Consider the following 13845-nt stretch of genomic DNA (forward strand, 5'->3'; position numbering starts at 1 on the left):
CTGAGAGTGACACACAGGGAACTGTAGAGGACGGTGGGGCAGTAAAGAGACCCCAGGCTGAAAGAAGGGAACGTGTTGATGAAGGTGCTGCTATAGCAGAAGCTATAATGGAACCAGCACACACTGAGGATGTTCAGGAGCCTCCAGACAATCCTAGGCGCTACCCAGAACGAAGGCACCGTCCACCAGACAGACTGGACTTATAAACAAACAAACAAAAACGAACTGTTCAAGTTCAAATTAAAAGATGCAAAATAACTACAACAAGTTCTGGGAAATGTTTCAGTTGTGGTTTGGTAAAAGTAACTCTGATTGTATAAGAGAAGGAATGTTATGTTCTGTTAATTACTGATGTCCCCTTTAAGAATGGAGCACCCTTGGTCATGCGCAGTGTTGTTCTATGTTATTCTAGTACTAACTCGTTTTAGTAAATGTGAAGCTCCAGTTCCATTTCTTGTTTTCAGAGTCTTTCTTATTATATAAATAAGTAATAAGAGCTAAGACACTACAATCTGCTTGTCACATAAGATTACAACATCATCTCCTACAAATGTGTCAGTTTTATGTATATATGAATATATCCTTGTGATTAGCGTGTGTGTGGGATGTCGCTTTGATGAGTCTGAGAGTCCATTCTGAGAGTCCATTCCTAGCTCTTATCCTTTCGAGTTGAGAGACAGTGTAGCCAATGCTTTATAACAATGAGAGGGTTACCGGTGGAGAGTTTTTTTCTTTAAAAAAGTGTTTATGAATGCATCAATAATAGTGTAAGAGGACATGGCTCTGAAATCTGTTTTTGGATTACTTCCTTACTTGTATTGCTCATACAAATGAATAATGGAGGCGGTTAGGTGCGTGATAGCCTAACCTTGCCTGAAACCGGAGACCTAGGGTTTAGCTCAGCAGGCTAACACATTCTTGTCAAATTGGTGGCGTGACCCAGATTTAGTCAGTGATTCCTATAAACTGGGGTCATTGAGGAGAAGGTGATAACCTTGCCTGAGACTTGATAACAGGTAACCTAATACCTAGGCTTTAGCTCCGGGGATAACAGTATAGTGGAATGCAGAGTAGAAGACATCTAAAAAGTCGATTAGGCAGAAGTTGGATTTTCAGTCCTAACCAAATTAACAATAATGATCTATTCCATTCTATTCATATTCTACCGGTAATTCTACAAGCGGAACCTTTCATTTTTAGGATTGTTGGCGGGATTACTTATATTGAGACAGGATGTGGTGTAACCAAGGTAGAAGTGTTGTCGTTTCCAAAGAAACGATGGGCGTTGCCAGGGAAGTTAGTGCTGTGTCAGTGACATGATGAGCCATTTTTACATTGTAGCATCAGTTCACAACAATACATTTTTAAATAATTAGCATTGACGTTAAACAACAAAACTGGTTAGTTAGCCACATTATAGCAAGCTGACTAGCAACGTTGTAACACTAGCAAAAATGCGGCCACAAAGACAACAGACCAACAACAATACAGCCATTACAGGAAGGTGTCTTTCTCCCACGGTAAGAACGATGTGTCCACAATAAATCATCTTTACTTCCTCTCTGTTTTTATTAGGAAAGAGTTAGCATGCTAGCTAGCTTATCCAGAAAGCTAATGCAACTCTGTAATAGTCATATAAATGAGCAAGATTGCTATCTATCTAGCTGACGTTACAGTGGCTGGGTTGCATGTTGTTGCTCCACAAATGCATGAATATTATCAAGCCTGCTGCATTAACCCTGCTGTCTGGAGAGAAAAGTAACCGTATAGTGGACTCTTGGCTTAGTTGTTGTTCGTCTATTGTTAAAATTGCTAGTCTCAAGTTGCCTCATCTTTTTCTGTCATTCCCCACAGGTCAACAGCTATAAACTGCACTTTACAGCAGTGAACTCTCAAATACCAGAGAGAAATGTTCAGAGACCAGTGAGTTTGCCTTCGTAGATAGATCCACAGTGAGGAGTGTCCCCATTCCCCAAATTATACTATTTTAATGAGACAATGCATTAACATGGAAAGCATGACGTTATGTATTGAGTACCCTTTAATTATCATAATTATATATTTCTAATTCATTAAATGTTTTATTTGACAGCTGGACGTCCGATGGTCTAAAGACTTTACAAACAGGATAAACATGGACACCATGAAAATTAATCCACCAAGACAAGGTACTACTACCTGACTAAATTACAAGACACCATGACAGTCTCTTACCTGTCCCCGTCTTCTCTGTCTCACCATTTACTTTTCTCTCCAGACAGCAAGCTTAATGCAGACAGTGGCGGCGGCAGGCCTCTCCACACCCCTGTGCTGGCGTTTGTCAGTGAGTTTATGGGCCCTGAGCGTCCCCTCCTACCCCCTGCTGCTGCTCTACCCAGTGGGCAGACTGGTGACCTGGGGCCACAGCCACACAGAGTGAAGCCTAGGAGAGCAACCCACAGTGCAGGGGCCATCAACTCCCACAGTACCTCACCCCTCACCCTGCCAACTGGTGAGTGGCTGCACTCAGGATCCTCCCCCTCTCTTCAGCAATGCCAGCCCCCCTGCTTTTTTTCATGGATCAAAGTCAGTTTAATGGAACATTCTGCTCTGTGCTCAAGTTAAACACTTCTGGACATGTAAAACCTGATGCTTTTCTGAACACATGTGTCTTTGTAACAGGACCAGGTGATGCCATATCATTGAGTGAGAATTCTCCCTCTAGTTTTCCAATTGCCTTTCGTTCCTGTGATGATTGTGCTTTGAGTCCTGAGCGACTAGATTTGGACAGGTAGGCTAAAACACTCATGGCTTTGTTTGTTCAGTGGTCTATGTTGAGCTTCTCAGTACACTGTCATGCAATGGAATGCCAAGTTTGTAATTGCTTGGACTCACCAGTAGGGTGTAGCAAAGTCCCTCATAAAGATTATCCTGCCCTCTGACAGTGCATGTCAACTTTGCAGGCTTAAAAGAAATGCCTGAAACTAGATCCTCTACATACTGGTCTTGATGAGAAGAAGAAAAAAGTGTCGGGGGAAGTTCTCTAATGCACTGTTCAACCAATCCAGTAAATTTGGAGGAGGAGTTAAGATGGAGTGTCGCCGGGCACGTTCAGCAGGATTGAACGTTTTGGAATATTCTGGAATATTCAGATAGAAATAGGCTATGTAGATCAAACTTGCATTTCTGATATGTAGAATAAGGAATCACATCGGCTCTATTCATGGCATTTCTATCTGCAACGTTCGAGAACGTTTGGCAACTGAAGATGGCCTTGTTAACGTCCAAAAGAGGAAGTCCTGTCACAGGCTCTCTTTCCATTTCCCCTGAAAACCGGATCATTCGTTCGTTGGGGACTCAGCAGAGACTAGTCAACAATAAACCATATCCATAGCCTCATCCACTTAGAATAATGAGATCTCCTGAACCCTGCCTGCCAGTGTGGTATCAAATCAAATCAAATCAAATGTATTTCTATAGCCCTTCTTACATCAGCTGATATCTCAAAGTGCTGTACAGAAACCCAGCCTAAAACCCCAAACAGCAAGCAATGCAGGTGTAGAAGCACGGTGGCTAGGAAAAACTCCCTAGAAAGGCCAAAACCTAGGAAGAAACCTAGAGAGGAACCAGGCTATGAGGGTTGGCCAGTCCTCTTCTGGCTGTGCCGGGTGGAGATTATAACAGAACATGGCCAAGATGTTCAAATGTTCATAAATGACCAGCATGGTCAAATAATAGTAATCACAGTAGTTGTCGAGGGTGCAGCAAGTCAGCACCTCCAGGAGTAAATGTCAGTTGGCTTTTCATAGCCGATCATTTATAATATCTCTACCGCTCCTGCTCTCTAGAGAGTTGAAAACAGCAGGTCTGGGACAGGTAGCACGTATCAGGTGGCTTGCACCTTTTTTACTGTGAGCCTCCTCTCCTCTGCATCATAACAAGATAATACAGGGTCATCCTCTCACAGAGTGGTGTTGTTGACAATGCCTTTGTGTTTTGTGTGTCAGGCGTGGTCTGGAGGAGTGTCCCCTGCTGGAGGGCATGGTTAGGCTGCGGCTGCTTAACTTTCAGCACAACCTCATCACGCACATCCACAATCTGTCTCATCTGCGGCACCTGGCTTTCCTAGACCTGTATGACAACCACATCTCCCAGATGTCTGGCATCTCAGCCCTGGCCTCTCTCAGAGTGCTTATGCTGGGCAAGAACAGGTTTGTGTTATGTTTCTCAAGCATACAAACAGAACAATAGGATAGGAGCTCCCACTCATTTTGGTGCTTTTACAGTGCATGGTATCAAGGACAGATGAAAAAACTTTTTTTTTTAAAAATTACTTTTACCCCTTTTTCTCCCCAATTTCGTGGTGTCCAATTGGTAGTTACAGTCTTGTCTCATCGCTGCAACTCCCATACAGACTCGGGAGAGGCGAAGGCTGAGAGCCGTGTGTCCTCCGAAACACAACCCAACCAAGCCGCGCTGCTTCTTGACACAATGCCTTCTTAACCCGGAAGCCAGCCACACCAATGTTTCAGAGGAAACACCGTACACCTGGCTACCGTGTCAGCGTGCATGCGCCCGGTCCCGCCACAGGAGTTGCTAGAGCGCGATGGGACAAGGACATCCCTGCCGGCCAAACCCTTCCCCTAACCCGGACGATGCTGGGCCAATTGTGCGCCGCCCCATGGGTCTCCCTGTGTCGGCCGGCTCAGATGAAAAACTTTTTATGCTGTCTTTTTTTGGTGGGATTTTTCTTTACATTTATAAAGATGTTACCGTAGGGATATGCACATCCTGCTTTTTGGATMAAGTGATACTGTATGACCGCCACAGCACAGCTAGCCTATATATCAACCTCCATTGAAAAGTACTTTCCTGCAGGTGCCCAATTTCTGTACAAAACCATACCACTGCTCTCTTTGTGAATCTTACATCTAACATCACTTTACTTTAAAACTAAAGGTCAGGAGGGAGGAAGATTAAAGTCACAAATCATGGCAAATGCCACCGGGATCCCATTGCTGAGGTCTGGTTTTGTTCCAGAGTCTGTAAAACCTGACATTTGGCTTTTTAGAACCCACTTTCAGAACAGTCTGCGGTACCTTTCAAGCAAAGCATACCACAAATTTAGGTTTCTGATAGGTTACAGTCCCTTGGAAATTCTAACTTCCCTAAGTTACAGTTTGGTCTCTATAGACAATCCTGGGTGACAGGACAGTGGAAAACAGTCAACTTAACCATCAGTAGAAAATAAATTCCTACCGATCTTTGACAATCCCATTTCCTTGTGCCTGGTAACCATTCAGTTAGCAGATGGGATACCAGCTCTTTGTCATAGTAACATTGTGTTATAGGAGAGATATCTTGTATAGAATACCAGAGAGGGTGATGTTAATATTATTGTCTGTTTAATGTTTTGCAGAATCCAGAGGATATGCAGTCTGGATAACCTGACTAAACTAGATGTTCTGGACTTGCATGGCAATCAGGTACCATGTTTCAAACCTTAGAAAATGATTACTTCACTTACATTCCTTTTTGTTCTCCAAATATACACCCACATGCATTTATTGTCTGTAATGTTGTTTGCAATACTGTGACCAGTGGGGGACTGTGATATCTAGCTGTGAGGTTCAGCAAGAGCAGAGAGGCACTACCACCTCCCCCATACTGCCGGTTGGTTACTACTTCACTGACTCTGGGCCCCTACAGTTAAGCTCATGCAGGCTTGACTGCAGGAAAGCACACGCATTGGTTCCTGTTGTGAGGCTTTTGAGTACATTCTATATTCAGTCGTGTGAAGGCAGTGAGTTATATTTGTACTTTTAGTTGGAACTCAGTGCTCTCTCAGCCATTGTTACTAGAGTACTTTACCTTTCTTTTGTTTTCCCACCAAAGGTCCCGTGTGGCTCAGTTGGTAGAGCATGGCGCTTGCAACGCCAGGGTTGTGGGTTCATTCCCCACGGGGGGACCAGGATGAATATGTATGAACTTTCCAATTTGTAGTCGCTCTGGATAAGAGCGTCAGCTAAATGACTTAAATGTAAATGTAAATGTAAATTAAAACATATTTAGGAGCTCCCACACATCCCAGTCTTGCTCTGGGTTACCTTATAGTTCTTCTTCAATTACTATAATTTCTCTTACAGGCAAGGCTATTTCTGTTCCTTTTACAATGAAGGAAAACCTGATAAAGCTGTTCTACAACTCATTTTAGTGTGAATGGTAAGTTGAGCGAAGGCCGATTTGATGAGCTTTTCTCCTTAGATAGGCCTACAGTATGATCTGGCTGCTGTCACAACGTATTAAAAGCCTGTGAAGAGAGGGGATCACAGTAATACTGGTGTCAAATCAGGATTTTGCCAGCATCTGTAAAAAGAGGATAGGATTGAAAAGTCATCTGTCCTCAGTGCTGGTTGTTTGAAATGTGCTGCCAGTATATCGCCCACATTGCTCCAGTGAAAGTCAACCCAGAGTCCCTGTGAGACTCCTCTCTCTGACTCCGGCTGCTCTTTTTCATGTGTCTCATACTCTCATTCCCAATTAAACATTGGTTTCTGTTAATCTACCCAGCAGCCGCTGTTTTCCACAGTGACTTCTGACCACGAACATACTGTGTCTTCTTCTTACCACATTTGTACTTCCCAAAGCACAACAGTGTTTAAGTCACCTATGTATGACCACAAACAAGGGATAATTTCTGCCCTAATTTCAAATCACCCCTGCCTGGCCTCTTATTTTACTCAGAAGGGAGATGTGCTCTGGGGATAGGAAGTTGTCGTATTTCCAGTTTGTTGGAAATGTTCAAGAGGAATATCCTCTTTGGGAAGGAAGGACATTCACCTCCATTGACCAGGTCTTGAAGTTAGAGAATGACATATTGTTAAATAACCTTTCCTTCCATTGGTTGAGTGATGGATTGTGCTCACAATATGTTCCTCTGTATCTAGTTGACACTAGTGATAATGGCTGCTATTCATTGAGGACAAGGCGACATTTTTTATCCCTTGAGAGTTTTTGAATGGCACTACATTTATTGTATCAGGAATGCAAGGAGTACCGGTATATGATGTCTACAATGAATTACATTAGAAATTCAAAATCATTCATCAAACAGACAATATTTAACTTAATTATGAAATTATTTGAAACTTACAATGCACTTTGCCTTTTTTAGTTTTAGACATATAAAGGACAGATGTGACCCTGCCTACAGAGCAAATATCCCTATAGGACATTAAGACTTCAACAGTGCCCTGACCTCTCATGTTCCTCCTCTGTAAAATGAGCGGGGAACCACTGTAACATATTTTGGATGCGTGATCCACCCCAACAGAAYGCAGTTCTACAGTTATCTGTAACACAACCCAGTTAAATATTTTCAGATGAGATGATCTAATCTGCCCTGACGAGAGATGTAAAATTTCTGTTCAGTGAAAGATACAGCCAGTGTGGAGTGGACCCTCTGTCTTTTTTAGCTTTGCAGAGGATGATGTCCCAGTCCCAGCCAGGGCTGAGATTAGTTTAGCCATGTGCTGACTTGTGTTAAAGTGGACTTGAGACAGAGAGAATGCTTTTCATTGGAGCCATGGTGGAACTGTGAATCAAAGAGAACACCACTGGGAAGCCTCAGTTGGAGTGGAACATTACCTCACTCTGTTGTATTTGTCAGCAGTCATAACAAAAGTTGTTTCAATCTCAACGTCTCTTGCCTGTCTCTCTTGTCTCTGTCCAACAACAACAGTATTTTGAGAGGCATTTGGGGGACTTAATACACCTGGGCCTATTGTCAGAACTCCATAACTGAGATACCACTTCTACTACTCACTACTGGCAGCTAGACAACGTACTGTACAAATAGATAGCTATGACATAGCACTGTCTGGTCAAGCTATGAAAGAGGAGAGTCAGAGKGAAGAGTGTGCCTCAGTATCACTCATGGAAGGGCTTTAGATGTGGAGAGCAGGCTGTCACCCCCCTCCCCTAAATGGAAGGGAAAAGCAGAGGCTCTTTTAGCCAGAGCTCCAGAGCTCTATGCAGCTTTTGTCCTTTAAATTATGTTCACTGTTCATTTAGATTCTGCCCTAAGCTAACAACCATACTCAGTCTGTCTTGATTCATGTCTACTTGCATCAAGCTCACTGCAGGAGCCTTTCAACCTTTGACCCCTGGAGTAACATGCAGTGTATCATCATCAAGGAAAAGGGAACCCCAAAAGCCGGGCCCTCAGTGGTAGTTACTGTAGTTCTGGGCCGTGTCGCAAATGGCATCCTATTCCCTATATAGTGCACTACTTTTGACCAGAGCCCGTACATAGGGAATAGGGTGCCATTTGGGACGCAAACATGACCTCTTCCTGAAATGGAGAGGACACAGGACTGAGTGGCACACACCTCACAGCCTCACACTCAGACTGACAGACAGACAGCAACCGGGGAATCCCCTGGGTCCTGAAGTAGTTAGTTTCATTTTGACAAGAGGCCCTACAGTTCCCCCTCAACCAGAATGAGGCCAGGGCCACATTTCACTACTACTGACCCTTTTGGATTCTGGATGCCTTTTGGACTCATGGTTCAAAGAGAATACTGACTTTGTTTTGACATCGAAATTATGATAATGTGGGTCAGAAACGAAAGGAGTGATTGTAAGGGTTGAATTGGATGGTAACATTGTATGTTAAAAATTCAAATAAGTTATCTCCCACCCTTTAGAAGGTTTAATTTATTTTGGGCTGTTTTTAGCAGAGAAAATGGAATGGCCTTAGGCTAGTAAATCAGGGTACACCGGTGTCTGCTCTACTCCGCTGTACTCAAGAGTTTTATTTTGCACAACAAACAGAACTGGCATGTCTCATCATTTGATTTAGACAACACAGAGCATATTCTCAACACTGAAAATCACCCTTATGGCCCCTATCACCTCCCCAATATATTTACAACAGCACAGCCTCAAGACAAGCCCCTTAGGTGTGAGCCTTTCATTCATCATGACTTAAGAGAACATTTCACCAGTTTATCACGGTGATGTTTCTGTCTGTGTTTCCCTGTGCCTTCAGATCTCCCAGATAGGGAACCTCTCCCACCTGTCTGAGTTGCGCGTGTTGAACCTGGCAGGGAACTGCATCTCCAGGGTGGACAACCTGCAGGGCCTGGACTCACTGACCGAGATCAACCTGAGACGCAACTGCATCTCCACTGTGGTGAGGGAGAGGAGGGGAGAGGAGAGGAGGGGATTTTATTTCATAAGGATCCCCATTAGTCGACGCCAATGGCGACAACTAGTCTTACTTGGAAAAAGACATTACAGACAAAATACTTTACTATTGACATATATTTAAAAACATTGTGTGTGTGTGCGCGCACATCTATCAGTTACACATACATGTCAGTACATACACACAAAAGAGCATACATACTGAGAGCTGCTGGGTTTTGGGATCTGAGGGGCCACAGGCGGGGGTTGGTGGAGGGACTGCAGGCATGACATACTGAGGGGGCTACTGACTGACTGATGGTAGAGCAGAGCCCTACCAGCAGCCCTGGCTGTTCTGAACTGAAGCAGCTGGATCGTGTCTAAACCTTTGGGCTCACACTAATGCACTGTGCAGATGTAATGGCTCAGGCCTGTAGTGATTCAGATCTGTGCTAAGATCGCAAACAGCTTGGCCCTTCTATCATCACAGTAATGGTTGAGGATGGTTCCCCCCACTCTGCAATATACTGTGCAAGAACAGTATGCTGCTGTGTTGCTAATGCTGCCAATTTTAACAGATGCACACATCCAACTGTCGTGGTTTGATATATACACACTCATTGGCATACAGCTGACGGCTTAAGCTAGCTTCTTGCTGTGTATCAAACCTCTGACCGTCCCCAAGGTGTTGCCAGTGTCTGTCCCCCTACCTACTCACGCATTGAGATGTGTAGACAGATTATCATTTTCTTCTTAGATGATGATGTTAGCTGCAGATTCTTCTTTCATCTTGTTATCATCCTCCGCTGCTGGCACAAGCCTTGGCATGTTTTCCTTATTTTGATGTTTGTCTTGGTATCACATTTAGACGTTTTTCTGTTTCATGTCTCACCAAGAAAAAACACAAAGTGAAGTAGCACACTTATTCTCCTGTCATCTACGGTGGTTACCAAGGGGGAAATAGCTAGCTCATTAACCCCTCCTCAGGCTGACTCCAGTGGAAGTGAAATAGGATATTTTTGAAACAGAAATTCCCTCCCCCTATGTTTCTATAGTATAGTATTTCTGATCAACAGAGGAGCACAAACAGGCCTAAACAGGTCGTTCATTTGTATGCAAATCTGACATTTCCAAACCCTTCCCTCACTTGGTATGCTGGAAAATTCAACATGCTCTCACGTCAGAATTAGACGTTCATGCATGTTTCTCAAACGTCAAATTTAGAAGTTGTTCCAAATGTCAAATTTCAAAGTGTTTAAGGTTACGTTTAGGCATTAACTCCGAAATCTTAAGGTTAGGCATTAACTCCAAACTGTGGGGCGCGTCCCCCCGGGGATCAAGAATATATATACTTTTTTTTTAAGGAACTCAGTCCGGCTTTAAACTTACTCTTGAAAGTTGTAATAGTAGAATGCACAAGGGTGCCATTTCGAAATTGTGTAGTGCATCATCAGTTCCTCTTGTCATGTTAGTCATTGCATACCATAGAGAGCTATTTATGACTTGTCAGAAATGTCCAGATCAACTAACCCATGTCAGCTAACATTTTTTTATTTAGGGTTTTTTAGCCCATGGATATTGTTGTAATTTTTTTGTCACTTAAATATCACGAATACACATTAGACATGGAAAAAATGTATAGAATTGCATGTATAGAATTGGGGATGTTCCCCAATGCTGGAGGGGGGGGGCCCCGAGTTTAAAAAGTTTGGGATTGAGGTTTCTATCACTGGATTCGAACATGCAACCTCCTTTTGTACTCCCGTCTGCCATCTCTGTCCACAACGCCCTAGAAAAACCAAAACCTTCTTGAAGGTGACAGCGCTCACGGTTGCCTCTAGTGGCCTGTTTCTATGTCAACTCCCGACATCCTCAGACATGGATGGACGTCTAATCCTGACTTGTATCACGTGACCAGGCTGGAACAATTGTAGAAAAAACAGAAATGTCTCATCTTATCAACTACAGCTCCTGTTTACCCACTTAGAAGTTTTGATGAAATGACTTCCACTTTTAATAATCGGATATAATGTTTTATTGGGTGGAGAAAAAATTCTACCCTTCAGCATTTTTCTCAAGGCTCTTTCATTATTCGGATTGCAGGCACAAACTAAACACAGATACTTTCAGGTGTCTTAAAAGGTTTTCCTTTTCATTCCAGAGAGGAATATAGTGGATTTTTGGAAAGGACTTGGAGGGAAAGACAAATACATTGAAGTGCACTTTTCCAAACAAGTTTAAACCTACACTTAAACATTGGGCTCAGTTACATGGAAGGCCAGTATTTTAGACATTCTGTATGTATAACCCTTTGGGTACTGTGCTACATATGGTACATGTCTGAAAGGTTTGTTTACCCTAGAAAACCATCCTAAATGACACCTAAAATGGAACAGTTTGGAGATGATGGTAACGGAGTATCACTGTTTGTGATGAATGGGTGAGATACTGTTCTGTATGGTTTTAGTCTGTATATTGTATGCACTCTCTAAAAGACAAGTAACTTAAACAACCTCAGCCATTGAATGACCAGGTCACCAGTAGCACTTACTAAGGATCACACACACACACACACGCACACACACAGACACACACACACGTGTTTGTTGGCGCTTCTCTTTGTAGAGTGTTGTTGCGTGCAGCAGAGACAGCGGTTATGAGAGGTTGTGTTGGCACAGTAATGGTTGTAGGGGAGCTCCTCAGTGTGTGAGAAAATCAAACACACGCAAGCTGTCAGCATAGCTGGGGTGGAGCTGAGCTGTAGAGGTGAAGCCCAGGACATGCAGGAGAGAGACTGACATCAGGTTCAGACACACCTCCTAGTCTCTGGGCCGCTGCTGTTAGCAGATGAGATAGACAGTGGTGGACAGACAGTGGGCTTTTTTTATGCACCYCATCAGCCCAGTGATGACATCACTCTGTCTGAGACTCTGTGTCTAAATTTAGACTCAGCCACAGTCAGAGCTGGAAGTGCTGTTGCACTGATGGAGAATACAGGGGTGAATATTCAGTCTGGGAAGCAGGTGTATGTGTGGTAGACTATGTGCTCATATTGTGGTATGAATTGCATTTTTTCAGCATGCAGAAATGGATGTTATAAGGATTCATTGCAGCGTTCTCCTCAAAACCTACTATGTGACACTGAGTGTGTAACGATGTTCGTCTGAGGAGGAACAAGAGGACCAAGGTGCAACGTGGTACGTGTTCATGATTTTTAATAACACTGAACACTAGAACAAAAAATAACAACGCGGAACAAACTGAAAAGTTCTGTCTGGTGCAGACACAAAACAGAAAACAACTACCCACAAAACACAGGTGGGAAAAGGCTACCTAAGTATGGTTCTCAATCAGAGACAACGATAGACAGCTGCCTCTGATTGAGAACCACACCCGGCCAAACACATAGAAATAGAKYACATAGAACAAAAACATAGAATGCCCACCCCAACTCACGCCCTGACCAACCAAAATAGAGACATAAAAAGGATCTCTAAGGTCAGGGCGTGACAGAGTGGGAGTGCACAGTCATCTAATGTCTTTATTTCAGGAGCAGAGCGTTCCTGCCACTATGGGGATGCAGCAGCAGACAGTACTGTTAATGTGTAGCAGTAGAGAAATGTTCCTATAAAAGCAGTGTTGCAAATGGCAGAGATTACAGCCTTCCTCGCACCTGTCTCTCTCATTATAATTTATGCAGTGATAGATTTAATTATTTCACGACTTCTCCAATCAGACATAGCCATAATCCTAATTATGGCAACAGCACCCCTGCGGAGGCAGCATCCTTGTAATGCTGTTAGTGTTAGAGACAGTAAGCTATAAAAACAAAGAGAATCACACACACCATATGTATAAACTCCTAGTCATTTATTGGGTAAAACACCAACGTTTCGGCGTCACTGTGCCTTCTTCAGGGTAATGTCATGAATGCTTGAACCAGGTTATGTAGACAAACAGTGCAATTAGTGCAACCAATGACAATAGTGAGGGGTGTCATAATTATTAGGTTATAGAAAACATAGAAAAAAAACATAGAATGCCACCCCAACTCACGCCCTGACCAACCAAAATAGAGACATAAAAAGGATCTCTAAGGTCAGGGCGTGACAGAGTGGGAGTGCACAGTCATCTAATGTCTTTATTTCAGGAGCAGAGCGTTCCTGCCACTATGGGATGCAGCAGCAGACAGTACTGTTAATGTGTAGCAGTAGAGAAATGTTCCTATAAAAGCAGTGTTGCAAATGGCAGAGATACAGCCTTCCTCGCACCTGTCTCTCTCATTATAATTTATGCAGTGATAGATTTAATTATTTCACGACTTCTCCAATCAGACATAGCCATAATCCTAATTATGGCAACAGCACCCCTGCGGAGGCAGCATCCTTGTAATGCTGTTAGTGTTAGAGACAGTAAGCTATAAAAACAAAGAGAATCACACACACCATATGTATAAACTCCTAGTCATTTATTGGGTAAAACACCAACGTTTCGGCGTCACTGTGCCTTCTTCAGGGTAATGTCATGAATGCTTGAACCAGGTTATGTAGACAAACAGTGCAATTAGTGCAACAATGACAATAGTGAGGGGTGTCATAATTATTAGTTTTATTATAAGGAATTGAGTGAAACTGCTAAAAGACAATAGTTTACAGCATATTGACTATATTACGAGGG

The 13845-nt window shown here is 43.1% G+C and overlaps 1 protein-coding gene across 1 annotated transcript; it reads left to right on the forward strand.

Moving 5' to 3' along the window:
* Window positions 1-675: 675 nt before the first annotated feature.
* LOC111974467 (uncharacterized) lies at window positions 676-9908 on the forward strand. Its single transcript, XM_024002174.2, has 8 exons — window positions 676-1520; window positions 1855-1923; window positions 2093-2168; window positions 2258-2491; window positions 2662-2770; window positions 3987-4190; window positions 5399-5465; window positions 9032-9908. Exons 1-8 carry the CDS (start codon window positions 1455-1457, stop codon window positions 9311-9313), a joined length of 1107 nt encoding a protein of 368 aa, XP_023857942.2. The 5' UTR covers window positions 676-1454; the 3' UTR covers window positions 9314-9908.
* Window positions 9909-13845: the final 3937 nt, after the last annotated feature.

Source organism: Salvelinus sp. IW2-2015, linkage group LG15 (genome assembly GCF_002910315.2).
Source record: "Salvelinus sp. IW2-2015 linkage group LG15, ASM291031v2, whole genome shotgun sequence".
NCBI lineage: Eukaryota > Metazoa > Chordata > Actinopteri > Salmoniformes > Salmonidae > Salvelinus > Salvelinus sp. IW2-2015.